The sequence below is a fragment of the Triturus cristatus genome, chromosome 3_1 (genome assembly GCF_964204655.1).
Source record: "Triturus cristatus chromosome 3_1, aTriCri1.1, whole genome shotgun sequence".
Taxonomy (NCBI): Eukaryota; Metazoa; Chordata; class Amphibia; order Caudata; family Salamandridae; genus Triturus; species Triturus cristatus.
Genome location: NC_140583.1, coordinates 1,091,321,219 through 1,091,338,979, shown reverse-complemented (window position 1 = coordinate 1,091,338,979; position 17,761 = coordinate 1,091,321,219). Strand labels below are relative to the sequence as shown.

The following is a 17,761-nucleotide window of genomic DNA, read 5'->3' as shown; positions in this document are numbered from 1 at the left end:
TGAAACGATTTCTTTCTCGCTATAGACAAATGACTGTGGAGGGGCAATATCGAGAGGGAGAGTTGACATCTCTGGCTTGAAATGTGTTAATGGTACTACAGACCTGATAGTTGGTCAAAGTGTGTTTTCCTATTGCAAGGGATGGTGATTAAGACTATTGAAAAGGGCATAGGCCATTGGCAGTTGTGTAATACAAACTGATGGGGACCCCAGCAGAATGTGAGGAGGGGCCCTTAAGTCCCCCATACTCTCACAAATATTCATTGTTCATTTTTTGGGGGCAGATTTATATAGCGCAAACTTGACCCAAAGGTATTGGAGTGCTTTGGGAAAAAGTCGGAACACCGTGGTCTATACCACAAGTGTTCCGACTCCGCAAGACCTACCATGCATGCCTTAACCATGCATATGCCTTAACCACGCATGTGTGCAGTTGAGGCATAAGCGTGGTGTAGCTGCAGAATGGATGGATGGAAGCAGGAAGCAGGGAGAGGTGAAAAAAGTGGGGCTGGGGGTGAGTTGGGGTACGTTTGGGGCTGGGGTGAGTCGGGGTTGTTTTGTGGGCTGTGGGGTGGGTCGGGAATCTTTTGTGAGAAGGGGGTGGGTCAGAAATGTTTTGTGGGCTGGAGGGTAGGTTGGGTTTGTTTTGTGGGCTGGGTCGGAAATGTTTTGGGGGCTGGAGGGTGTGTCTGGAATGTTTTGTGGGCTGGGAGGTGGGTCGGGTTTGTTTCATGGACTGGGGTGAGTCGGGAATGTTTTGTGGACTGGGAGTGGGTCGGGGATGTTTTGTGTGCTGGGGTGGGTCGGGGATGTTTTGTGTGCTGGGGTGGCTCAGGGATGTTTTGTGGGCTGCAGGCTGTATTGGACAGAAGCAGGAAGCAGGGAGAGGTCTGCAGTGAGGTAAGTGGGGCTGGGAGGTGGGCCGGGGTTGTTTTGTAGGCTGGGGGAAGGCTGGGGGAGGGTCAGGAATGTTTTGTGGGCTGGGGGTGGGTCGGGAATGTTTTGTGGGCTGGGGGTGGGTCGGGGTAGTTGTGGGCTGGGCAGTGGGTCCGGGATGTTTTGTGTGCTGGGGGTGGGTCAGGGATGTTTGTGGGCTGTGGGCTGCATTGGACAGAAGCAGGAAGCAGGGAGAGATCTGCAGTGAGATAAGTGGGTCTGGGGGTGGGTCGGGCTTGTTTTGTGGGCTGGCGGTGAGTCGGGAATATTGTGTGGGTTGGGGTTGTTTTGTGGGCTGGGGAGTGCATTGGACCGAAGCAGGAAACAGGGAGTGTGCTGCAGTGAGGTAAGTGGGGCTGCGGGGGTGGGTCAGGGTTGTTTTGTGGGCTGGGGGTGGGTCGGGTTGTTTTGTGGGCTGGGGAGTGGGTCGGGGATGTTTTGTGTGCTGGGGTGGGTCAGGGATGTTTTGTAGGCTGCAGGCTGCATTGGACAGAAGCAGGAAGCAGGGAGAGATCTGCAGTGAGGTAAGTGGGGCTGGGAGGTGAGTAGGGGTTGTTTTGTAGGCTGGGGGAGGGTCACGAATGTTTTGTGGGCTGGGGGTGGGTCGGGAATGTTTTGTGGGCTGGGGGTGGGTCAGGGTAGTTGTGGGCTGGGGAGTGGGTCTGGGATATTTTGTGTGCTGGGGGTGGGTCAGGGATGTTTGTGGGCTGCATTTAACAGAAGCAGGAAGCAGGGAGAGATCTGCAGTGAGATAAGTGGGTCTGGGGTGGGCCGGGGTTGTTTTGTGGGCCGGGGGTGAGTCGGGAATATTTTGTGGGCTGTGGGTGGGTTGGGGTTGTTTTGTGGGCTAGGGAGTGGGTCTGGGATGTTTTGTGTGCTGGGGTTGGGTCAGGGATTTTTTGTGGGCTGTGGGCTGCATTGGACAGAAGCAGGAAGCAGGGAGAGATCTGCAGTGAGGTAAGTGGGGCTGGAGGGGGTGGGTCAGGGTTGTTTTGTGGGCTGGGGGTGGGTTGGGAATATTTTGTAGGCTGGGGTGGGTCGGGTTGTTTGGTGGGCTGGGGAGTGAGTCGAGGATGTTTTGTGTGCTGGGGGTGGCTCAGGGATGTTTTGTGAGCTGTAGGCTGCATTGGACAGAAGCAGGAAGCAGGGAGAGATCTGCAGTGAGGTAAGTGGTGCTGGGAGGTGAGTAGGGGTTGTTTTGTAGGCTGGGGGAGGGTCAGGAATGTTTTGTGGGCTGGGGGTGGGTCGGGAATGTTTTGTGGGCTGGGGGTGGGTCGGGGTAGTTGTGGGCTGGGGAGTGGGTCTGGGATATTTTGTGTGCTGGGAGTGGGTCAGGGATGTTTGTGGGCTTTGGGCTGCATTGGACAGAAGCAGGAAGCAGGGAGAGATCTGCAGTGAGATAAGTGGGTCTGGGGGTGGGTCGGGTTTGTTTTGTGGGCTGGGGTGAGTCGGGAATGTTTTGTGGGCTGGGGGTGAGTCAGGGTTGTTTTGTGGGCTGGGGAGAGGGTCTGGGATGTTTTGTGTGCTGGGGTTGGGTCAGGGATTTTTTGTGGGCTGAGGGCTGCATTGGACAGAAGCAGGATGCAGGGAGAGAGCTGCAGTGAGGTAAGTGGGGCTGGGGTTGGGTCTGGGTTATTTTTTGGGCTGGGGGTGGGTTGGGTTGGGTTTGTTTTGTGGGCTGGGGTGAGTCGGGAATGATTTATGGGCTGGGGTGGGTCCGGGTAGTTGTGGGATGGGGAGTGGGTCTGGGATGTTTTGTGTGCTGGGGGTGGGTCAGGGATGTTTTGTGGGCTGCGGGCTGCATTGGACAGAAGCAGGAAGGGAAGCAGGGAGAGATCCACAGTGTGGTAAGTGGGGCTGGGTTGTTTTGTGGGGTGGGGCGGGTTTGTTTTGTGGGCTGGGGTGAGTCGGGAATGTTTTGTGGGCTGGGGGTGAGTCGGGTTGTTTTGTGGTCTGGGTGTGGGTCAGGGATGTTTTATGGGCTGCGGGCTTCATTAGACAGAAGCAGGAAGCAGGGAGAGATCTGTGAGGTAAGTGGGGCTGGGGGGTGGGTTGGGGTTGTTTTGAGGGCTGGGGAGTGGGTCGGGATGTTTTGTGGGCTGGGGAGTGGGTTGGGATGTTTTGTGGGCTGGGGGTGGGTCGGGATGTTTTGTGTGCTGGGGTGGGTCACGGATGTTTTGTGGGCTGCGGGCTGCATTGGACAGAAGCAGGAAGCAGGGAGAGATCTGTGGTGAGGTATGTGGGGCTGGGGGATGGGTCAGGGGAGTTTTGTGGGCTAGGGGTCGGGCGTAGGTTTGTAGGCTGGGAGGTGGGTCAGGAATGTTTTGTGGGCTGGGGGTCAGTCGGGGTTGTTTTGTGTGCTGGGGTGGGTCAGGGATGTTTTGTGGGCAGCGGGCTGCATTGGACAGAAGCAGGGAGAGATCTGCAGTGACGTAAGTGGATCTGGGAGGTGGGTTGGGTTTGTTTTGTGGGCTGGGGTGAGTCGGGAATGTTTTGTGGGCTGGGGTGGGTCGGTGTTGTTTTGTGGGCTGGGGAGTGGGTCTGGGATGTTTTGTGTGCTGGGGGTGGGTCAGGGATGTTTTGTGGGCTCTGGGCTGCATTGGACAGAAGCAGGAAGCAAGGAGAGAGCTGCAGTGAGGTAAGTGGGTCTGGGGGGGTGGGTCTGGGTTGTTTTGTGTGCTGGGGTGGGTTGGGTTTGTTTTGTGAGCTGGGGGTGGGTCAGGAATGATTTATGGGCTGTGGGTGGGTCAGGATAGTTGTGGGATGGGGAGTGGGTCTGGGATGTTTTGTGTGCTGGGGGTGGGTCAGGGATGTTTTGTGGGCTGCGGGCTGCATTGGACAGAAGCAGGAAGCAGGGAGAGATCCGCAGTGTGGTAAGTCGGACTGGGGTGTGGGTTGGGGTTGTTTTGTGGGCAGGGGTGGGTCAGGAATGTTTTGTTGGCTGGGGGTGGGTCGGGAATGTTTTGTGGGCTGGGGGTGGGTCGCGGTAGATGTGGGCTGGGGAGTGGGCCTGGGATGTTTTGTGTGCTGGGGGTGGGTCAGGAATGTTTGTGGGCTGCATTGGACAGAAGCAGGAAGCAGGGAGATATCTGCAGTGAGGTAAGTGAGTCTGGGGGTGGGTTGGGCTTGTTTTGTGGGCTGGGGTGGGTCGGGAATGTTTTGTGGGCTGGGGGTGGGTTGGTGTTGTTTTGTGGGCTGGGGAGTGGGTCAGGGATGTTTTATGGGCTGCGGGCTTCATTGGACAGAAGCAGGAAGCAGGGAGAGAACTGTGAGGTAAGTGGGGCTGGGGGGTGGGTCGGGTTGTTTTGAGGGCTGGGGAGTGGGTCGGGATGTTTTGTGGGCTGGGGAGTGGGTTGGGATGTTTTGTGGGCTGGGGGTGGGTCGGGATGTTTTGTGTGCTGGGGTGGGTCACAGATGTTTTGTGGGCTGCGGGCTGCATTGGACAGAAGCAGGAAGCAGGGAGAGATCCGTGGTGAGGTATGTGGGGCTGGCGGATGGGGCTAGGGGTCGGGCATAGTTTTGTAGGCTGGGAGGTGGGTCAGGAATGTTTTGTGGGCTGGGGGTCAGTCGGGGTTGTTTTGTGGGCTGGGTCGGAAATGTTTTGTGGGCTGGGTCTGGGATATTTTGTGTGCTGGGGTGGGTCAGGGATGTTTTGTGGGCCGCGGGGTGCATTGGACAGAAGCAGGGAGAGATCTGCAGTGACGTAAGTGGATCTGGGAGGTGGGTTGGGTTTATTTTGTGGGCTGGGGTGAGTCTGGAATGTTTTGTGGGCTGGGGTAGGTCGGTGTTGTTTTGTGGGCTGGGGAGTGGGTCTGGGATGTTTTGTGTGCTGAGGGTGGGTTAGGGATGTTTTGTGGGCTGTGGGCTGCATTGGACAAAAGCAGGAAGCACGGAGAGAGCTGCAGTGAGGTAAGTGGGTCTGGGGGGTGGGTCTTGGTTGTTTTGTGTGCTGGGGGTGGGTTGGGTTTGTTTTGTGAGCAGGGGGTGGGTCAGGAATGATTTATGGGCTGTGGGTGGGTCAGGATAGTTGTGGGATGGGGAGTGGGTCTGGGATGTTTTGTGTGCTGGGGTGGGTCAGGGATGTTTTGTGGGCTGCGGGCTGCATTGGACAGAAGCAGGAAGCAGGGAGAGATCCGCAGTGTGGTAAGTCGGGCTGGGGGGTGGGTTGGGGTTGTTTTGTGGGCTGGGGTGGGTCAGGAATGTTTTGTCGGATGGGGGTGGGTCAGGAATGTTTTGTGGGCTGGGGGTGGGTCAGGAATGTTTGTGGGCTGCATTGGACAGAAGCAGGAAGCAGGGAGAGATCTGCAGTGAGTTAAGTGGGTCTGGGGGTGGGTTGGGTTTGTTTTGTGGGCTGGGGTGGGTCGGGAATGTTTTGTGGGCTGGGGGTTGGTTGGTGTTGTTTTGTGGGCTGGGGAGTGGTCCTGGGATGTTTTGTGTGCTGGGGGTGGGTCAGGAATGTTTGTGGGCTGCATTGGACAGAAGCAGGAAGCAGGGAGAGATCTGCAGTGAGTTAAGTGGGTCTGGGGGTGGGTTGGGTTTGTTTTGTGGGCTGGGGTGGGTCTGGAATGTTTTGTGGGCTGAGGGTGGGTTGGTGTTGTTTTGTGGGCTGGGGAGTGGGTCTGGGATGTTTTCTGTGCTGGGGGTGGGTCAGGATGTTTGGTGGGCTGGGGAGTGGGTTGGGATGTTTTGTGGGCTGGGGGTGGGTCGGGGATGTTTTGTGTGCTGGGGGTGGGTCAGAATGTTTTGTGGGCTGGGGAGTGGGTTGGGATGTTTTGTGGGCTGGGGGTGGATCGGGGATGTTTTGTGTGCTGGGGTGGGTCATGATGTTTTGTGGGCTGCGGGCTGCATTGGACAGAAGCAGGAAGCAGGGAGAGATCCGCGGTGAGGTATGTGGGGCTCGGGGATGGGTCAGGGGAGTTTTGTGGGCTAGGGGCCGGGCGTAGTTTTGAAGGCTGGGAGGTGGGTCAGGAATGTTTTGTGGGCTGGGGGTCAGTCGGGGTTGTTTTGTGGGCTGGGTCGGAAATGTTTTGTGGGCTGGGGGGTGGGTCTGGGATATTTTGTGTGCTGGGGGTGGGTCGGGATGTTTTGTGTGCTGGGGTGGTTCAGGGATGTTTTGTGGGCCGCGGGCTGCATTGGACAGAAGCAGGGAGAGATCTGCAGTGACGTAAGTGGATCTGGGAGGTGGGTAGGGTTTGTTTTGTGGGCTGGGGTGAGTCGGGAATGTTTTGTGGGCTGGGATAGGTCGGTGTTGTTTTGTGGGCTGGGGAGTGGGTCTGGGATGTTTTGTGTGCTGAGGGTGGGTCAGGGATGTTTTGTGGGCTGTGGGCTGCATTGGACAGAAGCAGGAAGCACGGAGAGAGCTGCAGTGAGGTAAGTGGGTCTGGGGGGGTGGGTCTTGGTTGTTTTGTGTGCTGGGGGTGGGTTGGGTTTGTTTTGTGAGCTGGGGTGGGTCAGGAATGATTTATGGGCTGTGGGTGGGTCAGGATAGTTGTGGGATGGGGAGTGGGTCTGGGATGTTTTGTGTGCTGGGGGTGGGTCAGGGATGTTTTGTGGGCTGCGGGCTGCATTGGACAGAAGCGGGAAGCAGGGAGAGATCCGCAGTGTGGTAAGTCGGGCTGGGGGTGGGTTGGGGTTGTTTTGTGGGCTGGGGAGTGGGTCAGGGATGTTTTCTGGGCTGCGGGCTTCATTGGACAGAAGCAGGAAGCAGGGAGAGATCTGTGAGGTAAGTGGGGCTGGGGGGTGGGTCGGGTTGTTTTGAGGGCTGGGGAGTGGGTCGGGATGTTTTGTGGGCTGGGGAGTGGGTTGGGATGTTTTGTGGGCTGGGGGTGGGTCGGGAATGTTTTGTGGGCTGGGGATGGGTCAGGTAGTTGTGGACTGGGGAGTGGGCCTGGGATGTTTTGTGTGCTGGGGGTGGGTCAGGAATGTTTGTGGGCTGCATTGGACAGAAGCAGGACGCAGGGAGAGATCTGCAGTGAGGTAAGTGGGTCTGGGGGTGGGTTGGGTTTGTTTTGTGGGCTGGGGTGGGTCGGGAATGTTTTGTGGGCTGGGGGTGGGTCGGTGTTGTTTTGTGGGCTGGGGAGTGGGTCAGGGATGTTTTATGGGCTGCGGGCTTCATTGGACAGAAGCAGGAAGCAGGGAGAGATCTGTGAGGTAAGTGGGGCTGGGGGGTGGGTCGGGTTGTTTTGAGGGCTGGGGAGTGGGTCGGGATGTTTTGTGGGCTCGGGAGTGGGTTGGGATGTTTTGTGGGCTGGGGGTGGGTCGGGATGTTTTGTGTGCTGGGGTGGGTCACAGATGTTTTGTGGGCTGCGGGCTGCATTGGACAGAAGCAGGAAGCAGGGAGAGATCCGTGGTGAGGTATGTGGGGCTGGCGGATGGGTCAGGGGAGTTTTGTGGGCTAGGGGTCGGGCATAGTTTTGTAGGCTGGGAGGGGGGTCAGGAATATTTTGTGGGCTGGGGGTCAGTCGGGGTTGTTTTGTGGGCTGGGTCGGATATGTTTTGTGGGCTGGGGGTGGGTCTGGGATATTTTGTGTGCTGGGGTGGGTCAGGGATGTTTTGTGGGCCGCGGGCTGCATTGGACAGAAGCAGGGAGAGATCTGCAGTGACGTAAGTGGATCTGGGAGGTGGGTAGGGTTTGTTTTGTGGGCTGGGGTGAGTCGGGAATGTTTTGTGGGCTGGGGTAGGTCGGTGTTGTTTTGTGGGCTGGGGAGTGGGTCTGGGATGTTTTGTGTGCTGAGGGTGGGTCAGGGATGTTTTGTGGGCTGCATTGGACAGAAGCAGGAAGCACGGAGAGAGCTGCAGTGAGGTAAGTGGGTCTGGGGGGGTGGGTCTTGGTTGTTTTGTGTGCTGGGGGTGGGTTGGGTTTGTTTTGTGAGCTGGGGTGGGTCAGGAATGATTTATGGGCTGTGGGTGGGTCAGGATAGTTGTGGGATGGGGAGTGGGTCTGGGATGTTTTGTGTGCTGGGGGTGGGTCAGGGATGTTTTGTGGGCTGCGGGCTGCATTGGACAGAAGCGGGAAGCAGGGAGAGATCCGCAGTGTGGTAAGTCGGGCTGGGGGGTGGGTTGGGGTTGTTTTGTGGGCTGGGGTGGGTCAGGAATGTTTTGTGGGCTGGGGGTGGGTCAGGATAGTTGTGGGATGGGGAGTGGGTCTGGGATGTTTTGTGTGCTGGGGGTGGGTCAGGGATGTTTTGTGGGCTGCGGGCTGCATTGGACAGAAGTGGGAAGCAGGGAGAGATCCGCAGTGTGGTAAGTCAGGCTGGGGGGTGGGTTGGGGTTGTTTTGTGGGCTGGGGTGGGTCAGGAATGTTTTGTGGGCTGGGGGTGGGTCGCGGTAGATGTGGGCTGGGGAGTGGGCCTGGGATGTTTTGTGTGCTGGGGGTGGGTCAGGAATGTTTGTGGGCTGCATTGGACAGAAGCAGGAAGCAGGGAGAGATCTGCAGTGAGTTAAGTGGGTCTGGGGGTGGGTTGGGTTTGTTTTGTGGGCTGGGGTGGGTCGGGAATATTTTGTGGGCTGGGGGTGGGTCGGTGTTGTTTTGTGGGCTGGGGAGTGGGTCTGGGATGTTTTCTGTGCTGGGGGTGGGTCAGGATGTTTGGTGGACTGGGGAGTGGATTGGGATGTTTTGTGGGCTGGGGGTGTGGGTCTGGGATGTTTTGTGTGCTGGGGGTGGGTCAGGATGTTTTGTAGGCTGGGGAGTGGGTTGGGATGTTTTGTGGGCTGGGGGTGGGTCGGGGATGTTTTGTGTGCTGGGGGTGGGTCAGGATGTTTTGTGGGCTGGGGAGTGGGTTGGGATGTTTTGTGGGCTAGGGGTGGGTCGGGGATGTTTTGTGTGCTGGGGTGGGTCATGATGTTTTGTGGGCTGCGGGCTGCATTGGACAGAAACAGGAAGCAGGGAGAGATCCGCGGTGAGGTATGTGGGGCTCGGGGATGGGTCAGGGGAGTTTTGTGGTCTAGGGGCCGGGCGTAGTTTTGAAGGCTGGGAGGTGGGTCAGGAATGTTTTGTGGGCTGGGGGTCAGTCAGGGTTGTTTTGTGGGCTGGGTCTGGGATATTTTGTGTGCTGGGGGTGAGTCGGGATGTTTTGTGTGCTGGGGTGGTTCAGGGATGTTTTGTGGGCCGCGGGCTGCATTGGACAGAAGCAGGGAGAGATCTGCAGTGACGTAAGTGGACCTGGGAGGTGGGTTGGGTTTGTTTTGTGGGCTGGTGTAAGTGGGGAATGTTTTGTGGGCTGGGGTGGGTCGGTGTTGTTTTGTGGGCTGGGGAGTGGGTCTGGGATGTTTTGTGTGCTGGGGTGGGTCAGGGATGTTTTGTGGGCTGTGGGCTGCATTGGACAGAAGCAGGAAGCACGGAGAGAGCTGCAGTGAGGTAAGTGGGTCTGGGGGTGGGTCTGGGTTGTTTTGTGTGCTGGGGGGTGGGTTGGGTTTGTTTTGTGAGCTGGGGGTGGGTCATGAATGATTTATGGGCTGGGGTGGGTCAGGATAGTTGTTGGATGGGGAGTGGGTCTGGGATGTTTTGTGTGCTGGGGGTGGGTCAGGGATGTTTTGTGGGCTGCGGGCTGCATTGGACAGAAGCAGGGAGAGATCCGCAGTGTGGTAAGTGGGGCTGGGGGTGGGTTGGGGTGGTTTTGTGGGCTGGGGTGGGTCAGGAATGTTTTATCGGCTTGGGGTGGGTCGGGAATGTTTTGTGGGCTGGGGATGGGTCAGGTAGTTGTGGACTGGGGAGTGGGCCTGGGATGTTTTGTGTGCTGGGGGTGGGTCAGGGATGTTTTGTGGGCTGTGGGCTGCATTGGACAGAAGCAGGAAGCAGGGAGAGAGCTGCAGTGAGGTAAGTGTGGCTGGGGGGTGGGTCAGGGTTGTTTTGTGGGCTGGGGGGTGGGTTGGGTTTGTTTTGTGAGCTGGGGTGGGTCAGGAATTATTTATTGGCTGGGGGTGGGTCTGGGTAGTTGTGAGATGGGGAGTGGGTCTGGGAAGTTTTGTGTGCTGGGGGTGGGTCAGGGATGTATTGTGGGCTGCGGGCTGCATTGGACAGAAGCAGGAAGCAGTGTGGTAAGTTAGGCTGGGGGGTGGTTTGGGGTTGTTTTTTGGGCTGGGGGTTGGGTTGGGTTTGTTTTGTGGGCTGGGGGTGAGTCTGGAATGTTTTGTGGGCTGGGGGTGAGTCGGGAATGTTTTGTGGGCTGGGGATGGGTCGGGTTGTTTTGTGTGCTGGGGGTGGGTCAGGGATGTTTTGTGGGCTGCGGGCTTCATTGAACAGAAGCAGGATGCAGGGAGAGATCCGCAGTGAGGTAAGTGGGGCTGGGGGTTGGGTCGGGATTGTTGTGTGGGCTGGGGAGTGGGTTGGGATGTTTTGTGTGCTGGGGTGGGTCGGGGATATTTTGCGTGCTGGGGGTGGGTCAGGGATGTTTTGTGGGCTGCAGGCTGCATTGTACAGAAGCAGGAAGCAGGGAGAGATCCGCTGTGGGGTTGGGGGGATGGGTCAGGGGAGTTTTGTGGGCTAGGGGTCGGGCGTAAGTTTGTATGCTGGGGGTGGGTCAGGAATGTTTTGTGGGCTGGGAGGTCAGTCAGGGTTGTTTTGTGGGCTGGGGGTGGGTCGTGGTAGTTGTGGGCTGGGGCAGGGGTAGTTTTGTTGGTCGGGGTAATTTTGTGGGTTGGGGTAGTTTTGTAGGCTCGGGGGGGGGGTTGGGGTAGTTTTCTGGGCTGGGGCGTGGGCCAAGGGTAGTTTTGTGTGCTGGGGTGGGTCGAGGTAGTTTTCTGGGATGGGGGTTCGAGCTAGTCTTCAGGGCAGAGGATTGGAGGTAGTTTTCAGGGCTAGGGTGGTGGGGCTAGTTTACAGGGCTGCGGGGTCAGGGGTAGTTTTCAGGGCTGGGGGGATCGGAGTAGTTTTTAGGGCTGGTAAGTCTTGGGTTTTTTTTTTTAATTAGGGGTTAGGGTATTAGGCCCCAGGACATGGGGAGGGGAATGGGTAGTCGGGTAGGCTTAGGGGAGGGCTGAGCAGTTATTAGGGCTGGGTCAGGGCTGGGTCAGGTTAAGGGACAGGGTTTTAGGCATCAGGGCAGGAGGAGGGCACTGCGTGGGGCTTGGGAGGGGGTAGGGGTATTTGCACCTAAGGGCGGGGCTGGGAATTTATACCGTAGAGCGGTAGGGAGGAGGTGGCGAGCTTAGCCATGCATACCCCATTCCCATACATGCCTTTACCACGAAGATTCATGGTAAAGGCATGCGTGGTAAAGGAATGCGTGATTAAGGCGTGGTCGTTACTCAGACTGCATTGTTTAGGCATGCAGGGTTGGGGAATTTGTTGTTGCATCATACAACCGAGCGCTTTACATGAGCACCAGTTACGTTACACGAGGACACATGTCTTGGGATGAATACCCACCCGCTGAATTTTTTAGGCATCCCCGTACCACAGTGGTTGCAGGGGCCTCTATTCCGCCCTGGGCCTATGGCTCTAATATATTCCTATTTTAATAGGGGTCTGAAGCAAAGTGATCGAAGATTTAATCCTGAGTCACAGCATTTTGTTTGGCTTGCCCAGTTCAACTGAGGGGGCAACCATGCATGCGCAGGGCATTAATCCAATGATAATGAGCTGTAGGCTTAGAGAAGATATGTATGTGTGCACACAGCAGGCCCACACTTCCTTTCCCTGTGACCATGTCGTCCATTATGTCTAATATTCATTGTGAATGAGGCGGTTTGCGACTGCAAATTGCTTGGAATGAACATAGTGCACAATTGTTGAACCATATAGAAGTAAGGGGCTCATTTAAGCTTTGTTCGAAATTTGAAGTATCCCTTATTGAGGGAGGACATTTTCTCTCAAAACGGCTCCTGCCTGGATGACGGCATCAGCTTTGGGAAGTAAAAATATGGTAACATGTCTGCCATGCCAGGGTGTCATGGCGGAATTATAGTCATGTATGGTACTCCTGAAGATGAACCCACAAAACGGAGCACATTTCCAGGAATAAAGAAGCAAATGTCCCTGATGCACTGGGAGTTTAACCACGAGTTAAATGTTTACCTTACACTTTGATTTTATGTGCCTTGCCCATGTCCAATCAGACAATAGAAGATCTCAATAGACAATATATGCCTTTACTAGAAGGGAGCAACAAAGCTTGCAACTGTTACAGATCCTGTGGTGTGCACAGGAAGACAGCACCATTTGCTGAAGGATTATATAACAAAGGTACCATCCAAACATTTGCTGTCATGTCAAGTTCAGAGGTATGTTAGATCTTAAAAGAATGATATCGAAAACTTCACAAAGTGAACTTTACATATAATTTAGTGCAGAATGACATGGACTGCAGCCACAGAACCTCATAGAAATCAAATTCGGCCTTACTGGGGTGGTGCTGCTGCCACCGTAGAATGTGACCTCATCCCAGGTCACCACAAACACCCAGGTGGCTGAGAAAGATGGCAAGTTCCGGAAGTTCCTCCTGACGGCTTTGGTGGCGTTCCTCAGGATCTCGGGGTCGCTGGTCTCGCGGTAATAGATCTCCCCTCTGATTCCGTTGTGTACGTCAGCCCAAAAAGGCGCAATGAATGCCCGGCCATCTGAGAGAGGAAAGGCCTCGGGCGTGAACTGGCTGACCAGGACGTTGAAGGAAATCACCCCATTGTTGTTTACCTATAGAACAAAAGGTACACGTCACTTACATGGATTGTAAAACATTATGTAGATTGGCAACAACTAGCCAGCCCTTTAATTTCGATGAGTTCTAAAACGGGTGAAATATGTCTGAGATTGTTGAGCGCTTATGATAGATGTGTGACTCTACAGATGCATATTTGTCACCGTTCATTGGGGGTAATAATAGCAATCTGAGATTTTGTGTACAAATTCTGAGGGTAAAATATGTTACCAATGATACATTTGTACAACTTTTATGGGCAGGTCCATGAGACTAACCAGCTAGCATCTTAAAAAACAAAAGACTGAAAACAGCCGTCCCAATCATTATAAAACCACCTGGTCTCACAACGAAGTGGTGGCTCTTTTCATGGAATAGAGATCTCTGCGTAAAATATTGAGATTTATAAATATGACTTCAGGTAGTCCACCTTGGCAGTACAGGTGATCACCTCCACTCCCCTGGCAGACATCAGGCCACCCGCCGTAATGTAACTCCAACTGTAAGTCTTTTTTTACGGTGGAGCCTGCTAGAGCATGCGAAAGCACATGCATCTCGCTAGCGAGACGTTTTTTAACAAAAAGGGCTGGGAGTCCACCCACTGCTTACCAATTGTTCGCTTGTGTAGTACTCTTCTTTACAGCCTCATAATTCGTCAAGGGAGGCCTAACATAATTTCCGTTCCCTTCTGTGGAGCAGGGACCAAGCACTGGTTGATTCAACGTAATTAGTGCTCTGATGCTGCTCCAAGGTGATTTAGGTACTATTTTGTTCTTTTTTACTTATAGTGCCCTGCAAACAGAATGTGTGTGACTGGCAAAAACTTGCCCAGCAGGACAAACAAAATTGCAAAGATTAATTTTCTATAGTTAACTTTCTTTTATTTTGCCAAGTTTTTTTTCTCACTTTGCATTCATGTTTTCTTTTGATTTTGCTTGTGGGCTCTTCTTTCAAAAGATGAGGATTATTTTATTGCAAAGCAACGTTGTTTCTTTCTTATGTGCAAATTCTAATTTCTGAAAGGATGCCTTAACACATAGTAGTGCAGTACACCTCAAACCCCCCCAACTCCAACCTGCCCCACTCCAAACCACACCAATCCACCTCACCCCACACTAATCCGCCCCACTCAATCCAATCAACTCCAGAAAAATCCAGTCCACCCCACTCCAATCCAAACCACTCACCTCAATCCGATCGACTCCAACCCAATACGGGGGGCGTGGCCTAGCCGAGCAGCGAGATGGCTGCTCTCTGATTGTGCTCCGCCGGCCGAGGCTAAAATCTGCATGAAATCTACCCTTTAGCCGGACCAACGGTGCCAGATATTCTAAGCTCTGTGTGTTGGAAGACGCAGAGTATACACCGATACTAGCCGAGTGGAAGTGGGTGATCTGGAAGTTCCCTACGACAACTGCAAAAACACATCGGCTGAACTGCGTGGCCTGTACACGTTCGCACTAACTTGGAGCGCTGGGGGCTCAGGAGCCTCGCTTTGGTGCGTGGAGCTGGTGGCAGTGTGGGAGCAAGCCGGAGACTCAGGCTAATCCATTTGGAAGAGGAGTGCAGGATCATACGCCTTCTCCTGAGCACGGATCGGACGGGTCCGCCATTTTACAGAGGGAGAGAAAGTACGCAGACGCCCGTCAGCGCTGGTGCTGAGACTCCTGTGTTGACATGGGAGAACACCGGACCCAGCTCGGGAAGATCAGCAGAGACACCGGCCAGTGAATCCTGAGGCACGCTAGAGGACATACACAGAGGTGAGGAGTGGGGCAGGAGCGGTGGGAAGCTGGAGGCCCTCGTTTGCAACGGGGGCGCGCTCGCGTTCTATCTCTGTGCCTGCGCTTGGACACAGGAGGCTTTATAATATCATGTGCCTCACCCTCAGATGCATCAACGCCCCCTGGCCGATTCCTGGAGATAAGGCGCAGTTGGGCACGAAGCTGAGAAAACGCTCGGCCTCTACTGATCTGCTACCCCCAAGACTGTTGCGGGAGACGGGGTAGGGGACCGGCCACAATTTGAGCACCTGGGCTATCCTGAGTTTATTTCTGGGAACTTGCGAGCATCTACAGGCTTAGGGCGGTTGCATTGAGAGGAAAAACGCAGGCAGTTTCCTGCAGAGGACGCGGTGAGGTACTGTCACAGCCTCCCCTGTTGAAATCAGCCTGCCACTGCGGGGGCGAGTAGATTGCAGGAGGCGTGTGAGGGACATTTAAGCCTTACTGCTCAGAAACACTGCATGTGACCTCTCGCGGAAGGCCTACTGAGATTCTGCTAATGAACGCCTTAAGACACTAGTGGCCACCAACCCATCGCTACTGGAGAGGCCCTGGGACTCTGCTAGCTTGCTGCGACAAGTGCCCCCAAAGTTAGTATTGTCATTGCCACTATTACAGCGTTTGTCTTCTGAGGGCAGTGACTTTTGCTCTGGCTGAACCCCCCGCCCTACTATTGATATCGAACCTGGGGCGCCTTGGAAACATAAGCAATTGCGGGAAGCTCTGAGAGCCCTTGTTGCCTTATAGGAGTTTGGAGGTTCTTCAGAGCGAGAGGTCAACCTATTTTCCAGACTGCACTTTTGACTACTGACACTTCATAATTATGGGCAAGCACGAAGCCAAGCAATCTAAACTGACCTTTGAAAATAAACAGCTGACGTGACAAACGGACTCTGGTACAGAAGGAGAGGGAGACAACACCACTGCACCCAACAGAGGCAATCAGGAAGAGGACATGCAGGCGCTTCTGCTGGAGATGAGGTCCAGCTTGAAGACTATAAACACCAAGCTTGAAGTTCTCACCTCTCAATTGGATCAGGCCAGAAAACGGGTAGATACGCACGACAACAGGTTGGATCAGCTTGAGAACCGTACCTCCAATGCACATGACTTCCAGGTGGAGTCCAAGGAACAGTTGTTACAAATGTACTGACCCTGATCAGAGCTAAAAATGATGACTTAGAGGCCCGATCAAGGCGCAACAATATCCGCATCACAGGCGTACCTGAGATGACGGCTATCTCTAAGATGGAAACGTTTGTGGAGGAAATGTTACGCGAGCTGTTTGGATCAGACTTATCAACTGTCTTTATAGTAGAAAAGGCACTTTGTATGCTGGGGCCAAGGCCACCCGTCGGGAACACTCCCCGTCCGATACTGGCTCGGCTGTTGAACTACCGAGACCGACATGTCGTACTATGCCTGGCCAGAGAAAGGGGGACAATCCAGTACAAAGGTAACAATATCTCTTTATTCCCAGACTTCAACCCCATGGTGCAGGCAGCACGCCGTGAGTTTGTGCCGGTCAAGTGCCCACTCCTGCAGGCGGAGATCACTTATGCATTACTCAAACCAGCCAAGCTAAAAGTCGCTCATGATGGCACTGCTCACTTTTTCACGGATGCTAAATCAGCTCTAAAGTTTGCTAAACATGTATGTGGGATGAGGCGTGCTTCGAACACTACAAAAACTGTGAGTCCTGAGGTGCACCTAAGTGATAATGATTGAACACTATGCATAACAGTTGATTTATACTTGTCAAGCCACAAGCAGCCTATGAGAGCTTTTATGTTGCCATCTTTGTGGGGTGATGCTAGTATTGCGTTATAACCCTCCAATTGCATTGTTGGAAATTATTTTTGAATAACTCTGTTACACTTGCCGTTGGTTCCCTTTATAGCCCTCCGCCACCCCGCCTTCTGGAAGGGCTGTTTGCCGGTAAAACCATGCCCCTGAGGAGAGCTCCCAAGTTTCCTTTTCAGGCGCTGGCCTGGAACGCACTGTTTTGTTTTTTCTTAAAGGGGGGATGTCATGCACAACCTGATTGGGGGGTTGGTGTCGGTGGGAGGAGGGTGGAGGGTTGGATTTGATTTGATGGGTAAGTTTGTCAGGAATGCAATTAACGAAGAACCAAATGATGTAATCGATTGCAACCTTCAGAATAGCCTAGCGTGTAGCACACGAGAAGTAATGCTAGCACGTGAGAGAAGCTAGGAATTTTTATGCACTGATTGTCCTGAAATTGGATTTCACACACACATACCCCAGACAGCATGACTGACTACAGATTCTTAACTTGGAACATTTGGGGATTCAATGATAGCAGGAAAACTAGATTAGTCCACTCTTACTTAAGTAGACATCGTATTGACATCTGCTTACTTCAAAAAACCCATTTGACCAGCACATCTCCCCTTAGGTTACACTCCAGATCTTGGGGACATGTCTATTCCTCTATATACTCTAATTATGCAAGAGGGGTAGCGCTACTGATTCAGCAGGGACTAGATTGGAAATCTATGGATGCGCAGATAGACCCTGAGGGCCGTTTTGTAAATCTCTGTGGGTCATTGGGAGGAATAAAGATGGCAATCGCTGCGGTGTATGGGCCGAATGTTGATTGCCCCAAATTCTTTTGCGATGTTTGGGCCAAAATGCAACTTCTTGGGTGCTATACTATAATATGACGGGTGATTTTAATGTGGTGCTAAATGATTCCTTGGACAGAAAGGGTAGCTCTCACACTTTACACCCCAATTCCAGGAATCCCCTAAACACTATAATAGGGGAAGGCAGCCTGGTTGATATTTGGAAGCAGAGGAACTCGGGGGTGGCGGAGAGCACATGCATATCAGCACATTATGGAGCCTGGTCCAGGCTAAACCATTGGGTAGTTTCATGAGATATTGTAGCATGGACCATAGACACTACGCATCTCCCCAGAACACTGTCTGACCACGCCCCATGTTTGCTACAGCTGAGCACCCCAAACACACCACAAAGGATGGTCAGTTTTGAAGTTACCCCCTAACGCCTTGCTGGACTCTGCTTTTAAGGAGGAGATACAGAGGGACATCAAGGAATATTTTGCCACCAATGCCGGGTCAGTTCCACGCATGCAACACTCTGGGAGGCATTCAAAGTGGTTATACGAGGGAAATGTATTTCACGCCAGGTGGGGTTCCTCAAAGCTATTAGAGGCACGTTGACTGCTCTGGAGACTCGCATCAGGGAACTGGAAACCACATATTACACTACGGAAGAGCCTGCGCTTTTACTGTCTATTAAGAAGTTACTCATTGAATTTGAAGAGGAGGCCCGCAGGGAGGTACAATTTTTGGGAAAATATTCCCAAGCTAGGCGATACGGTGAGGGGGACAGATCTGGCAAGACACTGGTGAATATGCT

General features: G+C 53.9%; 1 protein-coding gene across 1 annotated transcript in view; it reads right to left on the bottom strand.

The window, feature by feature from the left end:
* TECTA (tectorin alpha) overlaps positions 1 to 17,761 on the bottom strand; it is a 345,850-nt gene that overhangs the window by 262,771 nt on the left and 65,318 nt on the right. The window contains exon 3 of the mRNA XM_085646453.1: positions 12,278 to 12,565. Coding sequence (XP_085502579.1) covers positions 12,278 to 12,565 — 288 coding nt within the window. The remainder of the gene's footprint in view (positions 1 to 12,277; positions 12,566 to 17,761) is intronic.